The 27,885-nt window shown below is 39.9% G+C and overlaps 1 protein-coding gene and 1 long non-coding RNA gene across 2 annotated transcripts; one reads left to right on the top strand and one right to left on the bottom strand.

Annotated features, from left to right (window-relative positions):
* Positions 1-291: 291 nt before the first annotated feature.
* On the top strand, positions 292-27,077 carry LOC135084994 (aspartate aminotransferase, cytoplasmic). Its single transcript, XM_063979758.1, has 10 exons — positions 292-565; positions 1,374-1,481; positions 8,619-8,692; positions 8,949-9,057; positions 9,352-9,569; positions 10,767-10,917; positions 12,891-13,056; positions 24,075-24,146; positions 24,342-24,557; positions 26,791-27,077. The coding sequence occupies exons 1-10, from the start codon at positions 454-456 to the stop codon at positions 26,810-26,812; spliced, it is 1,248 nt and encodes a 415-aa protein (XP_063835828.1). The 5' UTR covers positions 292-453; the 3' UTR covers positions 26,813-27,077.
* On the bottom strand, positions 27,018-27,642 carry LOC135085003 (uncharacterized). Its single transcript, XR_010259987.1, has 2 exons — positions 27,523-27,642; positions 27,018-27,137 (listed from the first exon to the last, which is right to left on the bottom strand). It is a non-coding gene; the product is annotated as an uncharacterized LOC135085003 (long non-coding RNA).
* Positions 27,643-27,885: the final 243 nt, after the last annotated feature.

Here is a 27,885-nt window from a genome sequence, read left to right as displayed (position 1 = left end):
TATTGGTAGCTGCCTTGTTGTTGTACACAAACCTAAAGAGGATTTAGGACGCTATTTGGATCAAATATGTAATTGCTCAATAATGAATAATAAATAAATAAATAAATAAATAAAAATATATTCATTACTACTTTTGAATCTTCAATACACTTGGTGAGTATTTTTGTGGTTGGTATTTTTTCTAGGCGACTCCTAAACATTTGCGCAATAAAAAGGGCGTAAGAATTTTTGTACATGACTGTACTTTATGTCAACAGAGCTAAGCTGTCAATGTGACATCTGACATGTGACATTTTTGAAGTTTGTGACATTGAATAACACACGAAAGGTCAATGAAATAAACTCCGAGTTTTAGTAGAAATCATTAACATTTTACAGCGAAATTAACATAACTGATTGCATTTCGCAGTTGCGCTTTGTTCAGGGTAGTCGTGTGTTCAGTAAATTATAAAGATGGGTTCCCGTTTTCAAGTGGTTGAACAAGGCCCGCCGATTGAAGTTTTTCAGCTAAATAAACTTTTTGTAGAGGATACCTACCAGAATAAAGTTAATCTAGGTGTTGGGGGTAAGTTTCTGAAACTTTAAAATTTGTTTACTTTACGAGATATTATAAATATAGGTAATCATAACCTATAATTACATATTCCTGTTATGTAACTTGTTTACAGACAACAACAAATTTGAAGGGCATTACGTACGTTTTTAACTAAATAGTACAATATAATTACATTATAAAAATACTTACAGTTCTAGGTTATCAATAATAATAAAAATTTTCAGGAATGACGAAATATCAAAAATAATTAATATGCCACTCATTCATTACTTTTAAAAGTTACTTTTTGGGCTAGTTTACTTTTTGTCCATTTAATTTGGTGCAGGTAAAGCAGATACCAGAAAAACTAAGAAAATTAAGCATTATTTATTAGTATTTTTAGGGTTCATATTCAATTTAACAAAACTTTGCTATATTATTTACTTATTTTTTAACATTATTACAATATTTGTCACTTCAGTAGAACATTTCAATTAAGATGTAAACACAAAAAAGTGTTTCATGCTTATGTAACTTTGTTATTGTATTTAAATGTATGTAAATGAAGTCTGTCTCTTATTTATTTGTGTAATTTACTTGTACAAATAAAATATAATGAAAATTCGAAAAGTATGTTTGTAAGAATAAGCATACATTTAAAAAACCACAAATATCTTTTTTTTATGCTAATTTATGCTAAACAAGGCAGGTATTTGACTGCAATCGCATCTGTAAACTAATATCACAAACTTAGAAAAAGCATAGTTAATCTGGGTCCCTATCTCCAACCCACTCAATTGATTTAGATGATGATGCTAATCTTCTTTATATTTCCCAGCATACAGAGATGAAAATGGCAAGCCCTGGGTGCTTCCCGTTGTCCGGAAGATGGAGAAACAAATGGCTGCTGACGACACCCTCCTCCACGAGTACTTGCCAGTACTTGGTATGTACAAGTTTCGAATTGTTTTAATAATAATTAGGAAATAATGTAAATCTAAAATTTTTTGTTTTTTACTTTCATAGAATTGGGCAACAAAACATATTTTTCTGTACATGCTACACTGTTTTGAAAATAGACTCAATTTAAAATCATACTTTCCATCAGCATAGTAATACAGTGAAGCAGACATATTTAACTTATTTAACGGTCTACATATGTATCATAAACACTAGCATGCAAAGCCAGTGCTCTAGTTAATAAAATTTTATAAGAACAAGCAATAAAAATTGCCTTCTCTGTGGTACACCGTAACATCTAATAAGAATAACAATGGCCTTTCTATTTCAATGCACTTATTTTACATAGCTAATGCAGCTGCATCTGATAAATATTGTTTCAATTAACTTTTAACGAATGTAGTTAAATGCACGCGTTTTCGATTATATTCACAATTAGTCCAGTCATTTAAGCTTAAATTAGGTAAGAATCTCGGAATTAGAGATACCCAGCTGTAAGTCTGTAAATACTTGTATATTGACACCCTAAAAGTTGTCTCAAAACCTACATATGGTAGGGTGTAAGCAACTATTAAATTTTAAGGTCAAAGGTCACAAAAATCGGTTTTTTGCGCTTTTTTTGGAAATATCTCATTTCCTATGGGTTTTTTGCTATTTGTATTTATTATCAATATTGTAGAATACTAAATTCTCTACAAATTTTGTTTAAAAAATTTTTTTATACGGTGAACCGTTTTCGAGATAGAGGGCGGAGAGCGCGCGGTCACTGCATCACTTCAGGTCAACTTAAGCGGTTTAGATTTTTCATACAAAAGGATTTTCCCGCTAATTCCCGTGGGAATTTCGGTAATTACTTGTTGTAAATAAGCTTTAAGTTTACTAAGGTACCTACATGCCAAATTTCAAGCGTCTAACTTCCGTTAAGCGTTTAGATTTTTCATACAAAAGGATTTTCCCGCTAATTCCTGTTCCCGTGGGAATTCCTAAGTAAACTATAACCTGCCCAGGTGTATGAAGAATAATTGTACCAAGTTTCGTTAAAATCCGTCGAGTAGTTTTTGTTTCTATAAGGAACATACAGACGGACAGACAGACAGACAAAAATTTTACTGATTGCATTTTTGGCATCAGTATCGATCACTAATCACCCCCTGATAGTTATTTTGAAAATATATTTCATGTATAGAATTCTGTCCGTCTGTATGTTCCTTATAGAAACAAAAACTACTCGACAGATTTTAACGAAACTTGGTACAATTATTCTTCATACACCTGGGCAGGTTATAGTATACTTAGGAATTCCCACGGGAACAGGAATTAGCGGGAAAATCCTTTTGTATGAAAAATCTAAACGCTTAACGGAAGTTAGACGCTTGAAATTTGGCATGTAGGTACCTTAGTAAACTCAAAGCTTAGTTACAACAAGGAATTCCCGAAATTCCCACAGGAATTAGCGGGAAAATCCTTTTGTATGAAAAATCTAAACCGCTTAAGTAGACCTGAAGTGATGCAGTGACCGCGCGCTCTCCGCCCTCTATCTCGAAAACGGTTCACCGTATAAAAAAAGTTTTTAAACAAAATTTGTAGAGAATTTAGTATTCTACAATATTGATAATAAATACAAATAGCAAAAAACCCACAGGAAATGTGATATTTCTAAAAAAAGCGCAAAAAACCGATTTTTGTGACCGTTGACCTTGAAATTTAATAGTTGCTTACACCCTACCATATGTAGGTTTTGAGACAACTTTTAGGGTGTCAATATACACGTATTTACAGACTTACAGCTGGGTATCTCGAATTCCGAGGTGAACTTACTATAATGACTGGACTAAATGTTATTGTGATGGCCTTCACTAATAATTAAATAATTAAAACTATTTTATGACAACACGACCCTATTCAGTATTACTATCTACTCGTACTACCTTGTAATACTACCTTGCACGTTTGCAAATAAAAAAGATTTGATTTTTTGATGTCTAATTTGCGTCTTCGACAAAATCGGCGTACTAAAAGAGAGGCAATCGTGTTGCGATCGCCACTTATTTGAATCCGAAGTTGATTCTTATTGTTCGCGAATCCGTTAGGAACAGATAGGTATTTGGTGCGAATTACCTGCAAAATAACGAAACCGTCGCATGCGACACAATAGCGAGAGGAATATAACAGCGGAGTAAAATTAACACAGTTCCATCTCTACGAGTCTATGTTAATTGATGATTAGCTACTTTGTTTGTTACCTTACCTTGGCCGTAATAAAAAACATGTCTCTATGGTCCAATGGTTAAAGATTCAAGGGCTCGACAGTCTTAAATTGGGTTCTCAGTGCATCATTGTAATACGCCACACTTCGGTATCAATACAGCAGTGTGACAACATGCTAACAATGCTAAGTCCTAACCATAATTTTTTGGACACCCTGTATGTATGGTATGACACATTGTGCGTACACTACATTTAAAGTTTTTTGCGAGTCTTAATTACTCAAATACGTAACTAGCTAATTGCGCAAATAAATTAGGAAATGCCGTAGCCATTTTACTACAAAATGGCACTATGCCACATCCTACTTTGCGAATGCGAAATTTAAACTGCTTAATATGGTCCCGTAAATAATTAAAAAACCGATCCGTATGATATCAATCAGTGCTTCGAATATTTAAGTCGTCTGTAAAAGAATCTGATGTAAAAGATACTATATTACTAGCCAACTTGATCAAAAGAAAAAATGTCTGTCTGTTTTCCTCGATCTGAAAAAGGCCTTTGATACAGTGTCTATCCCCATCCTTGTACACAAGTTGGAATGCGTGGGAATAAGGGGAACTGCACTCGCCCTTTGTGAAAGTTACTTGTCAGATAGGAAACAAAAAGTAAAACTGCCTGGTTACACTAGTGGAGGTGCGGAGGTGACGTGTGGCGTGCCACAGGGCAGCGTTCTAGGACCAACTCTTTTTCTCATCTATATAAACGACCTATGTAGCATGAAATTAACTAATGCCAAAGTCCTGTCGTACGCTGATGACACTGCAGTAGTCTTTGCTGGTGAATCTTGGGAAGCAGTAAAAAACAGTGCTGAGGCTGGATTGGCTCGTGTGGCTCGGTGGCTGAAACAGAACCTCCTTACGCTAAACACATCTAAAACTAAATATATCTGTTATAGCATTTACAGCAATACCCAGCCTCAGCCTGATTTTAGCTTAAGAATCCATGAGTGTATTGTAGACCCTAATGGAAGCAAATGTAACTGTCCGTTTATTAACTGTCTGGTTTGTAAACAATACTACTGTGGAGTTTCAGTGGAATCCGTTCGGTGGTTTTTGCGTGGAGGAGTAAAGAACACCCAGACATCAAAACTTTCGCCTTTATAATATTAGTATGATATTGATTGGTATTTCCCCTAGTCGTTTTTTAAACATTTTTACTGATAGCGGATGGTGGGAGGGTTCATTTCGTTTTCGTGCGCTTCGCGGATTCCCTAGCAAGAGCTGAAAATCAGTGTTCTGCCCTTTTCAGGGCAGTGTTTACATTGAGCTCTTTGCTTTTTGCATCGCTGCGACACACATCATGCAGGAAGTATTCTTCCACTTGTTACTGCTTTTGTTTGTTTTATGCATGCTTATATAACTAGTATTCTACTGTATTCTATTCTTTTCTTATTATTGTTATGCTGCAACTTTACTCTTTATGTGTGTTAAGTGTATGCAAATAAATGATTTATCTATCTATCTATCTATCTATCTTATTGAAAAAGTGGCTGAAGCAAAATATTTGGGTGTAATTATGGACCAAAGACTATCATGGTACTCACATATAGAACACATCATCTCTAGAACTAGGAAACTAGTATGGATCTTTAAAACCCTCAGACATGTGATGCCAGGTAATAGTGAAAAGAACTCGCCTAATTTTCTTCTCAACCGAATATACACAGCTCTTGCACAGTCCGTTTTAACCTACTGCATTCCTGTATGGGGTGGTGCCGCAAAAACCCAATTTATTAACCTTGAGAGGGCGCAGCGTACTCTTATTAAAGTCATGTACTTTAGGAAGAGACGCTTCCCCACCGATATGTTATATAACACCAGTGGGTTGCTCTCGGTAAGGAAATTATATATAGTCTATATTACCCTCAAAACACACAAATCCATATATTACGACCCTCGTATACTAGAAAAAAGACGCACATGCAGGGTTGCCAAACCAGTCATCACTAAAACTACATTTGCCAGTAGACAAATTGAATCACGTTCCACCTACATCTACAATAGTATAAATAAAAACTTATCTATATATAGCAAAACTCATCATGAGTGTAAGAAACTTTTATATATTTGGAATTTTGGATACAAAATAAGTCATATGAAGAAATCGAACATTTGCTGGATCGAATCTCATGATTTGTAAAATAGTATTGTTTAGTGTTTTTTAATCAACGCAGATAAACACACACACACACACACACACACACACACACACACACACACACACACACACACACACACACACACATACACACACACACACATTCACATTCTCTTGCACAATAACACTTAATATTGAACAGAACTATGTAATTAATTATAAGGTTTAATAATTGTATACATCTATTGAAGAGCGGACCCTCCAAACACAGGCATTTTTTGCTTAAATGGAGGCTCCAATCTACTTATAAACTAAAGAAACCTTGTAAACGAAATAAAATTATTTTATTTTATTTTTTTATTTTTAAAGAGCATGACTGTCTTGTTCTGAATCTGATATTATAGCTAATCGTATCTTTAAAAAAAACATTTTCATGATCTACTGATAACTGATTTTAGGTGCTTGACTTTGTGATTACGTAGGTAGGTAACTAAACTTGTCTCAAGTTCAAATGGTTGAAAAAATATTATAAAGTATGAGTAAAAAGAATAAATATTTACAAAAAATGAACAAAGTACAAGGTTCACAAGGTTAGCAATTATCAAATATTAAACAGACTTTCATTGGTGATCAATACTTCTACAACATCAGACTACTAATTTAGGTTGCAAAATACAACAACGATATCTAAGATTCATGGGACTATTCCGACCTCTCTTTCCCACAGCTGCAACTCCTGTATAGCCAGGATCTACAGCTTGACCGCCAATAAAAACCCAACCAAAGAAGGTCAAGTTTGTCCCGAGGGCAACTTAAACTGTCATTGGACCCACAACGAAATTAATCAGAAGAACTTATGAGGAGTTCGAAGAATATAAGATCTGTCTGTACAAATTACATAATAATAAAAGTTTACGTCAACTGATCAACTCTACTAGTTAGTGCATTAATATATTATAGCAACAAAATGATAAGGCTTAAGCCTTGTTCAAAGATAATTATTGTTTGTCCGACGTAAACTATTTGATGATAGTGATAAGAATGATAACGCATACAGTATCTAATCGGCACATCAAGTTTACTGGCATGTTACTTGATTGTAATCGGTGCGATTTTTGAATAAAATTGAGTATGATGTGCTTGCGTATGTATGATTATATTGGTTATTAGATTGTACCATAGATTTTTTAAAGTCTATCCTTCAAAGCACCCGACACAACGCAAATATTATGATGACTGCGGCTTCTCTCTCATATTTTTATTGTTATGAGAATTGTACCGCATTATAAATGGATTTATAATGCTGTACAAATTATTCTACCTACATACATAATTATTTATGTCTTTACCTGCTGAGAACGAGACATAATAGGTATAGAACATTCTATTGTTTGGGAATCGCTAAAATAACTACATGAGATGCCACAGTGTTTAGATTTATCCATTGTCATCTTACTAAGGAATTAATACCACTGGTTCCCTTAGATCAGTGTTTTTCAACCTTTTTCATGACACGCCCCCCCTAGTATGTAAAAATATTTGGCGACCCCCCCGTCCACAACCCTGACCTTTTGCTTTTTTTCCATGCATTTTATAATGTTACAAAGATGTTGTAGGGACCGAATACTTCAATCCATACAACATTAACGCATTTGCATAAATTAGATTTCGGACAAATCTATCTTCAAACTTTATTGTTTATTTTATTGAGGTAGTTTTTCGACCTCTCGCGACCCCCCCATAGAGGTTTCACGAGCCCCCAGGGGGTCGCGACCCACAGGTTGAAAAACACTGCCTTATATGAAATATATCGTACACTTTGATGTGTATTTTCGAATTATTTCTAGTACTAGTTTTGTTAAACAATTTGTTTATTTGCAATGAAATAATTTATTTGATGTAAAAGTTATTTAAATTGATGATAACCCTCCTTTTGCTTTGCCGTAGTCGGGTAAAAATAAATTGATGTGCGATAAGTTATTGATGTGCATATCCCAAATTGTATAATGGTTTCTATACTTTTCTATTAAATTTTGAAACTTCGCCCAATTCTATTACACAGTAAGATAATGTTTTAGGCCCAATTTTAATTTATTGTTTTATCACTGTGGTTTCCTTACCACTGATAAAACAATAAATAATAATAATTAAACTTCGCAGGGAACAAGTGGTTTTGTTTATCTAATGTAAAAAAGTGACGTTGCCTTTACTTGCGTAAATATCTAGCCGCAAGTGATAACCTATTTTAATAAATTGTAATTACCTACGTAATGATTGAAGTAGACATAGCAATGAGAAAGAACACTAACAAAAACAGATGATAACACATGCTCATAACAAATTATAATTATGTATGACCACTGTAAGAGCAATATTTCGTAATCGTAATAGCTTAGCATCAGGGATACGTATCAATGAATCAAGAAAATCTGATACTACACCTGATGGAAAATCAACAAAATATTATAGCTTTTCAATGTTTTATAAAGAAGCTGTCGTTAGAAGTGTCTATTTTTTTTTAATAATAGAAACAAGGTCACGAAATTACGTCTTGCATTGGCAGCAGTGGTCTTGCATTGGCTGAAACGATCACTGTAATCGTAATAAAAACTTTATGAACTAAATCTGCCGCCCCTTAAAATTTGCCGCCCTAGTCTTCAGCCTACTCAGCCTGCTGGTAAATCCGCCACTATATTTGCGCTGACTGAACGACGAAAGGTCGAAATACTTATGTTAATGTTTTCTTTCGTTGTTACAGGATTGGAACAGTTCTCAGCGTCATCAGTGTCCATGCTGTTAGGAGAAGACAGCCCGGCCATCGCCGCTGGTCGCGTAAGTTCTTTATAACCTAAATAATATTCCATCAAAAATAATGTAAAACGATGCCAAGAAGACATCATAATGACTCGTATTGTAAACATTTATCAGACAGATCACATGTAGAGCCAAGCTTCTAATTCTACAAGTCAAAATTGTCATGACACAGACGTTTTACTTACCCTTTTCATTCCAAAAAAACTTTCCCATGTCCTTCTCTAAAGTGCACATTATTTTACTTTAATTGTACTATAATGTGGATTTTTTGTAGGCTTTCGGTGTTCAAACACTATCCGGCACGGGCAGTTTGCGCGTCGGCGCAGAACTATTGAACAAGCACCTCAAGTACACCACCTTCTATTACTCAAGTCCTACGTGGGGTATGTACAAAAATAATTCCAACTAAATAAAGATAAAGTTTCTGTTAGTTATCTGAGATACAAAACTATGTAATCGTGCGTCCCCATCAGCACACTATCTATACCTTATGAACTAGTAGACTTGGAAGTTTTAACGTCTTTCGTCTAGGAAATTCCAGCCAGGCGAGATGTCAATCCAAAAAGATGTTCCTATAGTGTCGTCTGAAGTTCCTTCTCTATCAGCAAGTGGTTATACAGACCCAACCTAAGTATGTTACGTACTTTTCTACTTCTAAAAGCCATTTTTCTCCCCAGAGAACCACCACCTCGTATTCATCAACTCCGGCTTCACGCAGCCTCGTACCTACCGTTACTGGGACGACAAGACCCGCTCGTTGGACTTCGACGGTCTCATCGAGGACCTGAAAAACGCGCCAGAGAACAGCGTCATTATACTACACGCGTGCGCGCATAATCCCACTGGCATGGACCCCACGCAGGAGCAGTGGGAGAAGATCGCTGACGTCATGGAGGTGAGTCAACTGTTACAGAGTACTGGTGACGTCACAACGTCATCATACTACACGCGTGCGCGCACAATCCCACTGGCATGGACCCCACGCAGGAGCAGTGGGAGAAGATCGCTGACGTCATGGAGGTGAGTCAACTGTTACAGAGTACTGGTGACGTCACAACGTCATCATACTACACGCGTGCGCGCACAATCCCACTGGAATGGACCCCACGCAGGAGCAGTGGGAGAAGATCGCTGACGTCATGGAGGTGAGTCAACTGTTACAGAGTACTGGTGACGTCACAACGTCATCATACTACACGCGTGCGCGCACAATCCCACTGGAATGGACCCCACGCAGGAGCAGTGGGAGAAGATCGCTGACGTCATGGAGGTGAGTCAACTGTTACAAAGTACTGGTGACGTCACAGCGTCATCATACTACACGCGTGCGCACACAATCCCACTGGAATGGACCCCACGCAGGAGCAGTGGGAGAAGATCGCTGACGTCATGGAAGTGAGTCAGCTTTTACAGAGTACTGGTGACGTCACAGCGTCATCATACTACACGCGTGCGCGCACAACCCGACCGGAATGGACCCCACGCAGGAGCAGTGGGAGAAGATCGCTGACGTCATGGAGGTGAGTCAACTGTCACCGAGTACTGGTGACGTCACAGCGTCATCATACTACCGGAATGGACCCCACGCAGGAGCAGTGGGAGAAGATCGCTGACGTCATGGAGGTGAGTAGACGTAGCCCTAATAAAAGGATCCTGCCCGGCCCGCCCGAGCAGGTTACGGTCTGCTAAGAGTACCGAGAGCGGCCCTCATTAGAATGGCCTACGCCCCGCCAGCCCCCCCCCCCCGTGAGGGTTTTAAAAAGGTGCCCCCTGCATCATGGCACAGACAAATGCCTCGACGGCCCCCGACCGGTTATGGTTGCCCGACAGGCCCGCCGAGTTGACGTCGAGTTTCTATTTGCGCTGATAAACCGGCACTCTTCATGACTAGCGTTCCCCTATCCTCAACCCGGAGACGCATCCGAGGCAGACCCAAAACTGCACACAGAATCATAATTTGACCGTTACCTTCTTATTCATTACCTCTGCAATCACTGAGTCATAGACCTCTTTGTCTCACACCACTGTTGTACACTGAGATAACTTGTTAACCTGTTTTGTTACAAATAAATACTTTCTATTTTATCCCCAGGAGCGCAAGTTGTTCCCGTTCTTCGACAGCGCGTACCAGGGCTTCGCGTCAGGCGACCTCGACAAGGACGCGTGGGCCGTGCGCTACTTCGTCAAGCGAGGCTTCGAGCTCATCTGCGCGCAGTCCTACGCGAAGAACTTTGGGCTCTACAGTGAGTGAATAGGGCCTATATCCCCTTGAACGTATGTCTCTAGGTGGGAGACCTCAAGGACGCGTGGGCCGTGCGCTACTTCGTCAAGCGAGGCTTCGAGCTCATCTGCGCGCAGTCCTACGCGAAGAACTTTGGGCTCTACAGTGAGTGAATAGGGCCTATATCCCCTTGAACGTATGTCTCTAGGTGGGAGACCTCAAGGACGCGTGGGCCGTGCGCTACTTCGTCAAGCGAGGCTTCGAGCTCATCTGCGCGCAGTCCTACGCGAAGAACTTTGGGCTCTACAGTGAGTGAATAGGGCCTATATCCCCTTAAACGTATGTCTCTAGGTGGGAGACCTCAAGGACGCGTGGGCCGTGCGCTACTTCGTCAAGCAAGGCTTCGAGCTCATCTGCGCGCAGTCCTACGCGAAGAACTTCGGGCTCTACAGTGAGTGAATAGGGCCTATATCCCCTTGAACGTATGTCTCTAGGTGGGAGACCTCAAGGACGCGTGGGCCGTGCGCTACTTCGTCAAGCGAGGCTTCGAGCTCATCTGCGCGCAGTCCTACGCGAAGAACTTTGGGCTCTACAGTGAGTGAATAGGGCCTATATCCCCTTGAACGTATGTCTCTAGGTGGGAGACCTCAAGGACGCGTGGGCCGTGCGCTACTTCGTCAAGCGAGGCTTCGAGCTCATCTGCGCGCAGTCCTACGCGAAGAACTTCGGGCTCTACAGTCAGTAGATAAAGGTCTATTTAATTTTAATGTGTGCTGGAGGCGAAATGAAGAATGCGTGACCCGATTGTGCGCTACTTTGTAACGCGATATTTCGAGCTCAAATAAGTCTATTTTCAACTTCGACTCAGTGTGTCAGAAGGCAATAGAGATAATTATGCTCTCTCTGTGCACTACGTGCCGGACCCAAGCACTAATATGCACAATATTGTAGAATTAAGTGAACCTGTTTTAAAATAACCAACCCAACTCTTCCCATGAATGTTGTAATAGGCGACTAACAGAGAAATATACGAATATCAGGCCTCGAACGTGCTAGGAGCATAGGAGCTCCCCTAGTTCATTCATTCAACTAGGTAGTGTGTTATTTCAGAGCTACCTGTCGTTGTTGATTAGCCCATAAGAGGCGTACGGGGAGCTTATACTTTTTATAGTTCTTTCTCTCAACCAACCTGAAGATCAGATTTACCGCCTCTATGGTCTAGTGGTAAGACCACCTGCTTCAGTCGCAGAGGTCCCGGGTTCGATTCCCAGTGGGGGCAGATTTTTCTGTTCGGTTTGGTTGGTTAGGGCTTGTTCTAAGTCCGCCTGGCTAGCTACCACCATCTTACCTAAGTCTGTCGCCATAACAACAATGTTAACAGCATTGTTGTGTTCCGACAGTAAGGCCTCAGCCTCGAACTTAGCGGGCAGCGGGGCGGGAGCGGCGGCGGCGCGGGAGCGGGGCGGGCAACGCAGACCCGTTCTCGAAACAAGCGGGCAGCTCGCGCGGCGCTTTAGCGGCGAAGTGTTGTGTTCGGGGTTGTGTTGTCGAGATATTTGTTTTTATTCGCAAACGAAATGTCTGAACAACGGCGACAATTTTATTTCGATTCAAATTTATTCCTAACGCTCGGGCAAAAGAAGGAGTGCGCTGCCCGCTCGTTGCCCGCTCCCTCGCCGCTGCCCGCCTGTTGCCCGCTCCGGCGCCGCTGCCGCGCCGCTGTTTTCGAGAACCGGTCTATTTGATTTTACGCATAAGATCCTGCCGCTCCCGCCCCGCCGCCGCTCCCGCGCCGCTGCCCGCTAAGTTCGAGGCTGAGGCCTTAGAGGTAAGATAGCCAGTTCCTCCGTGGTTGAGGATTCCGGGTGAAGCTCGCTTCCACCTTCGGCCTGATCGTCCCTTACCATCAGGTGAGATACAGGCCAAGAGCTTCTTCGTTGTGAATAAAAAAAAAGAAGACTGCGGGAATTCTCAACAAGCTATATTTCTTCGCAGACGAGCGAGTGGGCAACTTGACGCTGGTGGTGTCGGACGCGTCGCTGGTTCCCGCCATCAAGTCGCAGCTGACGTGGGTGGTGCGCGGCATGTACTCCAACCCGCCGGCGCACGGCGCTCGCGTCGTCGCCAACGTGCTGGCCAACAAGCAGCTGTTCGGCGAGTGGTTAGTTCATAGACTAGTGTTCTTCTTTCAAATTTGAATCTTAAATTCGTTTTATAGGTCTCAGGAATTAAAAAAGGCGCGTTCTAACCCGCCTGCGCACGCGCACGTTGCGAGCTTCGTGTCGAAAACGTGCTGGCCATCTAGCAACTTTCGACGTTCTTTTTTCAAACTTCAATTTGAATCGCCGGCTAATGTTCTCCAACCCGCACGGCGCGCGCGTCCTCGCCAACGTGCTGGCCAACAAGCAGCTGTTCGATGAATGGTCAGTTCTTGTTCTTTTTTCAAATTTGAATTTCGTTCTAGGTCTTGAGAATAAAAAAAAAGCGCGAGCTTCGTGTCGAAAACGTGCTGGCCATAAAGCAACTGTTCGAATTGTTAGTTCTTTTTTCAAATTTGAATTGCGTTCTAAACTGGAGGGCTACTCCGAAATGTTGTTTACGTAGTTTCGGGTCCATCTGTCACTATCGCTCACGCTGGCATCTCACTGCGTGACAAGGATGGTAATATTCGAAACTTGGGGTTACGTTTTTCGGAGTAACCCCGCTAATCTTAGGTGGCTCCACACGTTGGCTCCAACGTGGTCCCAAAGCTACTCGTCTAGAAAATAGTATTGGCACCAATGTTGGGATACCTTCACGTTGACAAGACTGGTTTAACAGCCAACTTGTGGACGCCTCAAGTAATTAACCGACTAACGTTGGTACGAGCTCGTCCCTTGTTCCCGCCATCAAGTCGCAGCTGACGTGGGTGGTGCGCGGCATGTACTCCAACCCGCCGGCGCACGGCGCGCGCGTCGTCGCCAACGTGCTGGCCAACAAGCAGCTGTTCGACGAGTGGTTAGTTCAGAGACTAGTGTTCTTCTTTCAAATTTGAATTTTAAATTCGGTTTATAGGTCACATGAATTAAAAAAGGCGCGTTCTAACCCGCCTGCGCACGCGCGTTGCAAGCTTCGTGTCGAAAACGTGATGGCCATCTAGCAACTTTCGACGTTCTTTTTTCAAACTTCAATTTGAATCGCCGGCTAATGTACTCCAACCCGTCGGCGCACGGCGCGCGCGTCGTCGCCAACGTGCTGGCCAACAAGCAGCTGTTCGATGAGTGGTCGATGCATGTTCTTTTTTCAAAATTCAATTTCGTTCTAGGTCTTAAGAATTAAAAAAAAGCGCGAGCTTCGTGTCAAAAACGTGCTGGCCATCAAGCAACTGTTCGACGAGTGGTTAGTTCTTTTTTCAAATTTGAATTGCGTTCTAAACTGGAGGGCTGAAAAAAGCGCGGGAAACGTCAAGCTAGGCGGTTGTCTCAATTTTTGCTTTTGCGATTTTTATAAATTATCTAGTAAATAGAGATCAGTTAAGTAGTGGAGTGTAGTATATTTATGTTTATCTTTCTATTTATTTATTAGTTAGTGATTTTGGCAGTGCTCTGGTAAGTTTTTACCTTTTTCTCTGGTTACATGAACGACCCAGACGAACCTGGGGGCTCCGTCCCCCAGGTTTCGTACAATGTCACTATAGCTAATAATTATTCAGCATTAGATACTGAAAGTTCATGCACGGATGGCTCCGAACATTCTCAAAATAGGTAAATCCAAACGTTTAAAACGGGCCTCTGCACCTAAGTATTGTAAACACTGTAATAAAAAGAGGAGACGTCATCATAAAAGCTCTACAGTTCCTTCGCTTGATGCATGTGAATGTCACTCGGAATCTCATTCCGACACGCTAATTCAGCCAAAACAACAACCAAACAATTTCAATGATACTACTGCTAAAAACTCTGTGCCAGTGTCAATCTCACCAAACTCACTTGATGTTGAGTTTGAGAACAATAATTTGAATTCTCAGCGTCTACCAATTGGTAGGAATCTTTACCAGGCATCTGATGTTTCTCCATATGTCATACACATACAAAAAGAACAGACAACTTCCAATCAAAATACTTCAATTCACCCGGTTTCTCTTGGTTTGTTTTTGAAAAAGCATGGTTTTAAAAACATAATAAATGGCAGTTTAAAACGTATAGGCAGAAATCGTGCAGCTATTTCCTTTTCTAATTATGAGGATGCCAATACATTCATAAGTAGCACTGTCCTGACCAATAATCACTACAAAGCGTTTATTCCAACATCCAATGTTACTCGCATGGGAGTAGTGAGGGGCATTCCAACCAGCTGGACTGATGAGGAAGTCATACAGAATATTACAGTACCTATAGGTTGTGGCAACATTCTTAAAGTAAGGAGATTGAAAAGGAAAACTATTGGAAAAGACACAGTTGAATACATACCTATAGAGACTGTAGTTCTCACATTTGATGGACAAGTACTTCCAAAGAGAGTATTTATGTGTTACAATTCTCTGCCCGTGGACTTATACATTTTCCCCACTATACAATGTTACAAATGCTGCAAATATGGTCACATTAAATCACAGTGTAGATCTCTTCCCAAATGTTTTAAATGTGGTCATGACCACTCGGGAGACAGCTGTTCAGTTGATGAAGAGTTTGTTAAATGTTGTCTGTGTACAGGGTCTCACTTTGCAACTAGTAAAAAATGTCCTGAGTTTTTCCGCCAAAAGCAAATTAAAGAGACAATGGCTAAGAATTGTATTTCTTATTCTGAGGCTTTAAAATTACACCCTCCTCTTGGCAAGTCTTATGCTGATGCTTTGACAACAGTAGCCCCAGTTAACACAAATAGACCAGTTTTGAAAAATTCATCTGATAGTATACCCGGCAGGAGTTCATATAAAAAAACAGTATTTCTTAAGCCTAGATCCCCACCAGTAATTAGTCCTGGATATGATAAGGCCTCTCATGATGCTCTTACTAAAGACTTCAACATAAACTTTCCTTCATCTGGCACTGCTTATAAAGATTCAAGTAAAGACTCTTTACTGTCTGATATTATGTCTGTTAAAGAACTTATTATTACACTTATTAATTCATTGTCTCATTATAATTCAAACTTCACACCGCCCAACGTTGCCTCATCCCAAAACCCTGTAAGTGACAAAAATAATTATTCATTTGATAGTAATTTTATAAATAATAATGAATTCGGTGGTAATTCAATGGAATTGCCGCAGTATTTACAGTAAGAAATCTGATTTGTTCCATTTGATAAATAAATATGACCCGTTAGCCATTTCTCTTCAAGAGACTTGGCTTAAATCTAGTAGTAGTTTTAAGGTGGCAGGCTATGCCTGCATTAGAGAGGACCGTCTAGATGGATATGGCGGTGTTGCACTGCTGGTCAAGCATTCTTGGCCTTTTATACACATTCCTATTCCTGTTCATAACGATGATTATTCCATTATAGCAATCTCTGTAAATGGTATTTGTTTTGTTTCCATTTATATTCCACATCCATCCTCTATCATTTATGATGAAATTTTACTTAATATTTTACCATCTCTTCCAAAACCAATTTTAATAATGGGAGATTTTAACGCCCAGCATGCTTCTTGGGGTAGTTCTTCCTCTAATTATTATGGTTCAAGAATCTTAGATTTCTTAGACATGAATAACTTATGCTTATTGAACTCTGGGGAACCTACACGTCGCACTGCTAGTTCTGAAGGATTCAGCGCTCCTGATCTATCCATATGTTCTCCTTCCTTAGCGTCATCTTTAACCTGGCACGCTCTTAGCTCTTCATATGGCAGTGATCATTATCCTTTATTTATTACTTTACCATTTTCTGACAAATCAATCCCAATCCGCCCCCCTCGATTGAAGTACCAATTGATTAATGCTGATTGGAAACTTTTTAAAGAAAAAGTGGAGGAAAGATTAGAGTCACTCCCTTCCTTGCAATTAGACAATCATAGCAATTGTGCTGATACTCTCACTCAAGTTTTAATTGACGTGGCGGACAATATTTTTCCCGTTAAAAAAAATCGTAGTAGATATATTCCTCCACCCCCATGGTGGGATGAAGAGTGCGCTGAAGCCATTAAAAAAAGAAAATTAGCTGAACGTGCGTACAGAGCATTTTCCTCTTCCGAAAACCTTGAAATTTTGTCCCAACTTATAAACAGCACCCGTAAGTTGTTTAAACAAAAAAAATGGGAAGGATGGAAATCATTCTGCACTTCGATATCACCAGACATTTCCCCATCTGAGGTATGGAAAAATATACGGAGATTTAGATCTTGTTTCCGAGAGAGTACTCCCTCGTTCATAGATAAATCAATTGCTGATAGCTTTCTAGATAAATTAGCGCCTCCTTCTGTGCCTCCTATAGATATAGTACATCATGATATAAACTATCCTATTTGTACTGAAAACCTGACAGATTTAAATGCTCCATTTACTTTTTCTGAATTAAAAGGCATTTTGTCGTACGTGAAAGACTCGGCTCCTGGTATTGATGGTATTCCTTATTCTTTTTTCATTAATTTAAGCGATTCTTGCCTTTCATATTTTCTATCAATAATTAATTCCATCATGATTAACGGGAATATACCTTCGTCATGGAAATCTCAAGAGGTAATACCAATCCTCAAACCGAACTCTCCTGTAGGTAACTCCTCTTCGTATCGGCCTATTGCTTTATCATCTGTTCTTCTCAAAATTGCAGAGCATTTAGTAAAAAATAGATTAGAATGGTATTTAGAAAGCAAAGGTGTATTAGCTTCCAGTCAATTTGGTTTTAGAAAAGGGAAGAGTACTATGGATAGTTTAGGAATTTTTACTACAGATATTCGCTTAGCCTTTACTAATAATCAATGTCTCCTCGCTGCCTTTCTTGATATCACAGCCGCTTACGATGGTGTTAATTTATCTATTCTTAAAAATAAACTTTTAAAGCTACAAGTACCGATTACCCTAATCAATTTCATTATTAGTATGTTATCAGAAAGATCTATTCACGTTACTACTCAAGATTCAACAGTCCTGACCCGAGTTCTTTGGAGAGGATTACCTCAGGGGTCTGTTTTAAGCCCATTGTTGTATAATGTATATACGTACGACCTTGAATCTGTTTTTATTAATAAAATTAATATTCTACAGTATGCTGATGACCTTCTTTTGTATGTTTCCGGTTATTCAGTAAGCGAATTATGTCATTGCTTAACGGCAGCTCTAAGTTCCCTTAAAATCTGGTTAGATAATAACTGTCTATCATTATCTGTCCCCAAAAGTTCTGTGGTTCTTTTTAGTAGAATGCGGATGCCACCTCCTGTTTTTGTCTACTATGATAATATCACTATCCAGGCTTGTAAGGAAGCAAAGTTTTTAGGAATAATTTTAGATGACAAACTATCAGGGGTTCCTCATTGTTATTATGTCACGGCCAAATGTGAGCGTTTATTGAATATTTTGCGCTGCCTCTCAGGGGTCTGGTGGGGTGCTCACCCTTCCTCGCTAAAACTTCTCTATAACGCTATAATACGTAGTGTTCTTGATTATGGAGCTTACTTCTTAGAACCTTGCAATCTAGTTGGTCTGAAAAAAATGGACAGCATCCAATCAAAGGCTCTCCGTATTATTTCTGGTACAATGAAATCTAGCCCCATTAATACTTTACAGGTTGAATGCACTGATCCCCCTCTTAGATTACGCCGTCAATTCTTATCGGACAAATTTTTATTTAGAGTTTTACAATATTCAAATCACCCTCTATTTTTAAAATTACAACTTTTATCTGATTCTATTGGAACATCTCCTTACTGGGCTCATAAAAATCTTCCCTGTTTAGTTTTAAGTTACCGTAAATTTATATCTTTTCAAGCTCCGACTCACAGAACTCCAAAATTTCCCATATTTTCTGCTAATTTTGAGTCTTTAGTTCTTTCCCCTGAAATAATATATGATTTAGATATCCCTAAAAATTCTCTTGACGCTAAATATAAATTTAACTTAATTATTGAAGATAATTGGGCCGATTGGCATCATATATATAGCGATGCATCCAAACACTCCAACGATGGTGTGGTCGGAGTAGGGCTTTTCCATCATCAGTATGGTATTCATGAAAAGGTCAGATTACCTCCTGAAACATCAGTTTTTACCGGGGAGTGCTGTGGAATTTATAAAGCCATAGAATATGTCCAAATTATGAAACTGAAAAAAACAGTAATTTTTGTAGATTCTAAAAGCGCTTTACAAGCCTTAGGAAAATTTCCCTTTAAATGCAATAGTCAATACCCAATTGTAATCCAATGCAGAGAGTTGCTTCATAGATGTTCTATTTTGGGGTACAAAATAATCTTCGCCTGGATTCCGAGTCATAGCCACATTTACGGTAATGAAAAGGCTGATAAATTTGCCAATGAAGCTGTTGTGAATGGTGATATGATTAGTTATAAAAATTACTGCCATGACCTTTTGTCCCTCCCTAAGTCCTACTTGCGTGAATCATGGGAATTGGATTGGGCGCACAGCAGTGCAACCAAAGGAAAATGGTACAAGCTCATTCAACCTACCATTCCCATAAAACCATGGTTTTTTAAAATGAAACTGGGAAAGATTTCTACCTCTAATATTATCCGTATGAGAATTGGCCATGCTTGTATACCTACGCATCTTTTTAGACTTAAAATTGTGAATTCTGATTTGTGTGAGTGTGGTACTGGCACAGGTGACTTAAATCATCTGTTTTTCACTTGTCCATTACATGACCGATCCTCTTTCATCGAATCCCTTAAATCTTTAAAAGTACCATTTCCTACTTCCATAGCCTGCCTCCTAAATATGCATGATAATATTGATATTTATAATACCCTTTCCGTATATATGAATAATAATAACATTAAAATTTAATTTTTATGTACAGTCACGGAATGAAAAGGTTCGTCAGTTTTCAAATTGATTCCTTCAACGAATCGCGAGCACATATTACCTTTTGAAACTATGTTACAGAATAACCTCGAGTTAGAGAAAATAATCTTTAACTGTTCGTCAGTAAAGTTCAAAATTATTCAGATCAAAGTTGTTTGACGATTTATCTTGTCAAGAAGATTATTATGATTGATAAACTAAAACCTTCTTGTTGGTTCAACCTGCCATTATTATTTCTTTTAAATAAAAAAAACTATTGTCAATTGGTCAATGTCATCATTGCATTGCACTGATGAGATAGAAAAATAAACAAGCAAAACCTTATTCGTTAGCAAACGTCATATTTATTTAAATGTTAGCAGCACTGTTTCTTGTACTGTTATGTTGGCAGGTTTGACTCTTACAGTACCTAGTGCAAGCGAAAACCGACACTAAGGTGACGAACCTTTTCATTCCGCGACTGTACATATCCTGATTATAATATTTTGTTCTCTCCTTTACTTTCCTGATCCTTTGCACCTTTTTTTTCCGTTTTCCTTTTTTTACTTTCCTATACGTTTCCCTACCTTTACCTTACCTCGTCGTGGCTGACGCACAAGCCGTGCATGCCATAATAGAAAAAAAAAAAAAAAAAAAAACTGGAGGGCTACTCCGAAATGTTGTTTACGTAGTTTCGAGTCCATCTGTCACTATCGCTCACGCTGGCATCTCGCTTTGCGTGACAGGGATGGTAATATTGGAAACTACGGATAACGTTTTCCGGAGTAACCCCGCTAATCTTAGGTGGCTCCACATGTTGGTCCCAAAGCCACTCGTCTAAAGCCTGGTCCGTGAGCACGTAGAATTTTGTCCAATGACTCCAAGTTACCCATCCTTATCGCTCGCGCGTAATTATGTTGCTGTCGCGCTCGCACACTCACTGCGGGTGCCAGTCGCACAGTCGCGACAGCAATATAATTACGCGCGAGCGATAAGGATGGGTAGCTTGGTGTCATTCGACAAAATTCTACGTGCTCACGGACCAGGCTTTAGAAAATAGTATTGGCACCAATGTTGGGATACCTTCACGTTGACAAGACTGGTTTAACAGCCAACTTGTGGACGCCTCAAGTAATTAACCGACTAACGTTGGTACGAGCTCGTCCCTTGTTCCCGCCATCAAGTCGCAGCTGACGTGGGTGGTGCGCGGCATGTACTCCAACCCGCCGGCGCACGGCGCGCGCGTCGTCGCCAACGTGCTGGCCAACAAGCAGCTGTTCGATGAGTGGTCAGTTCGTGTTCTTTTTTCAAATTTCAATTTCGTTCTAGGTCTTAAGAATAAAAAAGAACGTGCTGGCCATCAAGCAACTGTTCGACGAGTGGTTAGTTCTTTTTTCAAATTTGAATTGCGTTCTAAACTGGAGGGCTACTCTGATATGTTGTTTACGTAGTTTCGGGTCCATCTGTCACTATCGCTCACGCTGGCATCTCGCTTTGCGTGACAGGGATGGTAATATTCGAAACTTCGGGTAACGTTTTTCAAAGTAACCCCGCTAATGTTAAGTCGGCTCCACACGTTGGCCCCAACGTTGGTCCCAACGCCACTCGACTAGAAAATAGTATTGGCAGCAAAGTTGGGATACCTTCACGTTGACAAGACTGGTTTAATAGCCAACTTGTGGATGCCCTACGTAATTAACCGACTAACGTTGGTACGAGCTGGTGCGGACGCGTCCCTTGTTCCCGCCATCAAGTCGCAGCTGACGTGGGTGGTGCGCGGCATGTACTCCAACCCGCCGGCGCACGGCGCGCGCGTCGTCGCCAACGTGCTGGCCAACAAGCAGCTGTTCGATGAATGGTCAGTTCATAGACTAGTGTTCTTCTTTCAAATTTGAATTTTAAATTCGGTTTATAGGTCACATGAATTAAAAAAGGCGCGTTCTAACCCGCCTGCGCACGCGCACGTTGCGAGCTTCGTGTCGAAAACGTGCTGGCCATCTAGCAACTTTCGACGTTCTTTTTTCAAACTTCAATTTGAATCGCCGGCTAATGTACTCCAACCCGCCGGCGCACGGCGCGCGCGTCGTCGCCAACGTGCTGGCCAACAAGCAGCTGTTCGATGAATGGTTAGTTCTTATTCTTTTTTCAAATTTGAATTTCGTTCTAGGTCTTAAGAATTTAAAAAAAAGCGCGAGCTTCGTGTCAAAAACGTGCTGGCCATCAAGCAACTGTTCGACGAGTGGTTAGTTCTTTTTTCAAATGGCAATGCCAGATTTTGTATGGAAGGTGGCGTCTTTTTTTTTTCGCGCGGCCATCGACCAAACTTTGTTTTTTGATTACAAAATAGTGTAATAAACCAAACTTACTATGACATGTATACCTCTAAACTCAGTCTGAACTGAGTTAAGAGCATTAGAAGTTTGATGATTTACATACTAGATTCGCTTTTTGCGCGCAAGTTTTGTAAGAAATTGCAACAAAATATTGCGCTATTTTTTATTGCGCTGATTCTGCTCCACACTGATGTCTGGAGCCTTTAATGGATGGTATTGTTTGTTTACACATACAATGTCACTATTTTGTTGCAATTTCTTACAAAACTTGCTCGCAAAAAGCAAATCTAGTATGTAAATCATCAAACTTCTAACGCTCGTAACTCAGTTCAGACTGAGTTTAGAGGTATACATGTCATAGTAAGTTTGGTTTATTACACTATTTTGTAATCAAAAAACAAGGTTTGGTCGATGGCCGCGCGAAAAAAAAAAAGACGCCAATTTCCGGCATTGTCTTTTGAATTGCGTTCTAAACTGGAGGGCTACTCCGATATGTTGTTTACGTAGTTTCGGGTTTATCTGTCACTATCGCTCACGCTGGCATCTCGCTTTGCATGACAGGGATGGTAATATTGGAAACTACGGATAACGTTTTTCAGAGTAACCCCGCTGATCTTAGGTCAGCTCCACACGTTGACTCCGACGTTTTTCCAACGCCACTCGTCTAGAAAATAGTATTGGCACCAATGTTGGGATACCTTCACGTTGACAAGACTGGTTTAATAGCCAACTTGTGGATGCCCTCACGTAATGAACCGACTAACGTTGGTACGAGCTCGTTCGGACGCGTCCCTTGTTCCCGCCATCAAGTCGCAGCTGACGTGGGTGGTGCGCGGCATGTACTCCAACCCGCCGGCGCACGGCGCGCGCGTCGTCGCCAACGTGCTGGCCAACAAGCAGCTGTTCGATGAATGGTCAGTTCATGTTCTTTTTTCAAATTTCAATTTCGTTCTAGGTCTTAAGAATAAAAAAAAGCGCGAGCTTCGTGTCAAAAACGTGCTGGCCATCAAGCAGCTCGTCGGCGAGTGGTCAGTGCCATAGACTAGCTAGACTAATGCGTATTCTTTTTTCGAATTTGAATTTTGTTCTAGGTCTTAAGAATTTTAAAAAAAAGCGCGAGCTTCGTGTCAAAAACGTGCTGGCCATCAAGCAACTGTTCTACGAGTGGTTAGTTCTTTTTTCAAATTTGAATTGCGTTCTAAACTGGAGGGCTACTCCGAAATGTTGTTTACGTAGTTTCGGGTCCATTTGTCACTGTCGCTCACGCTGGCATCTCGCTTTGCGTGACAGGGATGGTAATATTCGAAACTTGGGGTAACGTTTTTCGGAGTAACCCCGCTATTCTTAGGTGGCTCCACACGTTGGCTCCAACGTTGTTCCATCGCCACTCGACTAGAAAATAGTGTTGGCACCAATGTTGGGATACCTTCACGTTGACAAGACTGGTTTAATAGCCAACTCGTGGACGCCTCACGTAGTTAACCGACTAACGTTGGTACGAGCTCGTGCGGACGCGTCGCTGGTTCCCGCCATCAAGTCGCAGCTGACGTGGGTGGTGCGCGGCATGTACTCCAACCCGCCGGCGCACGGCGCGCGCGTCGTCGCCAACGTGCTGGCCAACAAGCAGCTGTTTGACGAGTGGTTAGTTCTTTTTTCAAAATTAAGGTCGTAAGAATAAAAAAAGCGCGGGATTGGTGTCGAGAACGTGCTGGCCATCAAGCAGCTCGTCGACGAGTGGTCAGTGCCATAGACTAGCTAGACTAAAGCGTATTCTTTTTTCGAATTTTTTGATATTTATAAATAAATATTATGATTCTTATTATTGTCGTTATAAAAATCCTTCAAGTTCTTTTTCCAGCAGTGGACGTCATTTAGCTGAATCGAACGATATATGATAATACTTTTTTTATTTACAGGAGGGACCATATCAAGGTGATGTCTTCGAGAGTCATCCAGATGAGAGAAGCTTTGAGGGCCGAGCTGATCAAGTAAGTTTTCAAACAATCAATTCATGACTGTTTACTTTCAGACCTGATTTCAATTCTAAAAAATACTAAAATAGATTTATTAATTCATCTATTTTTATCGCTATTTTTATTCTTTCTCTAAATACACCCGTATATCCGACGGGTAAAGGATTATATTTGCATAACCATTCGTTTCACACTCAACTCCTTTCACAGACTAGGCACGCCCGGCAACTGGGACCACATAGTAAAGCAGATCGGCCTATTCTCCTACACCGGCCTGACCCCTCGTCAAGTCGAGCACCTAATCCAGGAGTACCACATCTACCTGCTCCGCTCAGGCCGCATCAACATCTGTGGCCTGAATCCGGGCAACGTGGTCTATATGGCCAAGGCGGTCCACGACGCCGTCACCAAGTTCCCGGCTGAACAGTAAAGTTATTTTTGGTTATGAACTCTGCCAGCAGAGTTGGTGGTGTGGCTTATCTGGTTCGGGTGATGGAATGATGGACCAATGATTCAATATTTAATGTCATTACAATTATAGGGCGCGCAGCAAGAGTTGAGACGATCAATAATAATTATCAACACAAGCAAAGATTAGTATGTGTATACGCTTGTCGCGATGACGTCTTGTGTATTCTGACTAATTATGTGTTCTGAATCCAAATACATATTACATCAGTGTATTCTTTGTGAGTACGTGTTCGCCTCAACTTTCGTTACGCAACCTATAAAATTTACGGTCATTTTACACCTTGTTATAAATGGCATGACATTATTTAAATTCCGTACAGTTAAGACAACGTAAATCTCTTGAGATTTTGTAGCTTTTACATGCCCCTGAGAGTAATGATTTATGAAAATAGACTTAAACTCGTTGGTCAGAGAATTGACTATCTCTGTAGCATTTACATTTGCTTATAAGTTTAGCCGTTACTCGGACCAGATAAGTGTGTTTCGTTACCAGATGTTGACATGGTGTGGAATGCGGGTTTGTCTGTATTGATTTGCAGACTTCGTACACATTTCGCCGCGTACCAATATTAATATCGTTTTAATTTTCTTATACGTTCAACGCTTTTCAATATCTTATGTATTTCGCGCTAGGATTTATACATTAATTTGTGATTATTTTATGAACAACTTCTTGAAACTACCCTTCTGGCATAGAAGCTTGCTCGATATGTTTTTTATTGTAGCAGACAATACTTTAATGGCATAGAAAACCCATGGAATAGAACACCAGCTTGCAAAGAGCTTAAATTTGTATAGTACGTAAATTATTGCGAGGTTATACAATAATATAGCTCAATTTACTCGTATCTATGATAAAAATCCATTGTTTTACGTAAATTACATTACGTAAGCACTCAGTTAATTATAATTGGTAGGACTCATGCACACGTGGAAAATATATGTCATTTTGAATAGCTATAAAGTAAAATTAAATAATCTTTACTAATATGTTGAATTGTTGAAGTATTGAATCAAAATTGAGATTATCATCATGTATTATTTTAAAAATATACTAATAATTACGTCAAAAATATACTCAAAATCGTACTAAAATTCATTAATCAAAATTATATTGTTATTGCTCATTAATAATAATAAAATCATGGTCTAGTGTTATAAATGTTTTTTAACACAATAATGAGAATCAGGTTTTTGTGTACATAGAATTATATTTTATACTTTATTTGATTTAGGCTATGAAGTTTGTTTTGAATATCACAAATATTTTGCAATATACTTTGTTTTAAATTGTTATCCGATCATATAGTTTATTTATTTTATAATACGCTCGTATAACGTGTCTAGCATTTGATAAGGGCTTACACTGGGTACCCACTTGTGTGTGGGAATATATTCCATTTTAACCGCACACTTTCCAAAGAATGTGGGTAAATAATCTTAACTCATTTATTATTGGTGGGTTCACATTTAACCATTGTTGCCCTGATAATTTTAATGTTTATAGCTACGTAGCAGTTTGCTTTTACTTCTCACATAGCCAGAACAAAACAGTATTAAACGCTTTTAGTGTCACTGCTCGTGGTCGGTTAATGTTAACTACAGCTTTGTTCATTTTGTTACATGTAGACATGTAAGTTATGTTTCAAATACATACAATCTCACTGTTACGAAGTTGTTTTATTGTAGAATTAGTTATCAAAAGAATAAGTAGACACTAAACTCATGTACTCAACTTTTATTTTAGGAAAAGGAAAAAATAAAAAGATAACAAAAGCTATAGTTTTAACTACAATACAATTTTATCTCTTTCTTTAAAGCGGAATTATAATTCGCCGGAAAGTGATAAAAACGTTCCTTTTTTATGTTTACAAGAATAAGGCTTGTTTCACACGTACCACATAGTGACATGACCGAACGTCTTCACGTTCGGTCATGTCACGAGTCATGTCATGTCATGTCACAGCGACACCTATTCACGCGTAACCACAGCTTGACCACTTTTTACAAAGACTTTTTATCACGACTGCACCGTCACACATGTTCGGTCATATCACACATGTGGTCTACAGTGACGGCAAAATGTGGTACGTGTGAAACAAGCCAAAATTTTTGGTGAAGGCTTGACTGTTGGTATTGAGGTGAAAGTTTAGAGTGCTCTCTGAAGCAGTTTATTGTTCTTTTTCAGCGACAGTCGAGCCAAATTATAGAGGACCAGCCATAGATAAGCTATTTCTAACCAGATTGGTCTTTGGATGGCCCAGGAATATCACAATTTTGGTACGATGTCGTATTTTCTTTGGTGATGGGATGCATGTCAAATAACAATGCAAGTACCTAATTAATATGGAAAATGTATAGTAAAATATCGAATTTGTTTCCTCAGAAAATGTGTTGAGTAAAAATCAAAACAAGTATTTTGTAAACAGGGTAATATATTTTATAAATACAAAATTATATTCTATGCTTCCATAGCGTTATCGTTTGATTCCACCGTTATAGATACCAGCGGCCGCGGCCCGAAGCGATTTGAAACTGTAAAAGAAAATTAATCATTACTTATCTAATTGAAATGTAATTATAATGATTTATATATTTAATTATCGTAAGACTTATTAATGAGGTCATTCTTGCATTTATCTATCAAGAGATCATATCACATTGAATGATTTGATTATTTATTTATAGATGTCTTTAATGATATGGTTCGTTTTGGTACGATTTTCAATCGCGCATGGCTAATCCGCCATATTGGATCGTACGTTTAAATGCCTTGCACGATGAGACCCCTTTTTCTCGCGGTCCCATAGATTATTGTGTTCCATTAATGGGACATCGAGGGAGACTTTCCTGATCCCAGATCGGACCACAGTAGATCGTCTGGTGTAAACCCAGTTATTAGTTATTCTGTGGTGTGTACCTGTGTCGCTGGCCAGCAGGTCGACGACCTCTATGAAGCACTCCTTATTGTCTCCGCCCACTGCCAGAGAGAAGGGCGCGTCAGCCTAGGGCACTTGTACGCACGCACCGTTGCGATATAGCGTCGATCCGCGACCGTGTAGTTATTCTGTGGTAGTGTGTACCGTCGAATCCAACTCGGCTGGGCAGCGTTCGGGAAACTACGCAACATCTTTTCGTCCAAAATACCCCAGTGCCTGAAGACGAAAGTCTACAACCAATGTGTGTTACCTGTGATGACTTATGGCTCGGAAACGTGGCCCCTCACTATAGGCCTTATACAGAAGCTCAAAGTTGCACAGCGTGCTATGGAGAGGGCTATGCT

This window comes from Ostrinia nubilalis, chromosome 2 (genome assembly GCF_963855985.1).
Source record: "Ostrinia nubilalis chromosome 2, ilOstNubi1.1, whole genome shotgun sequence".
NCBI lineage: Eukaryota > Metazoa > Arthropoda > Insecta > Lepidoptera > Crambidae > Ostrinia > Ostrinia nubilalis.
This window is presented reverse-complemented; position numbering and strand designations above follow the sequence as displayed.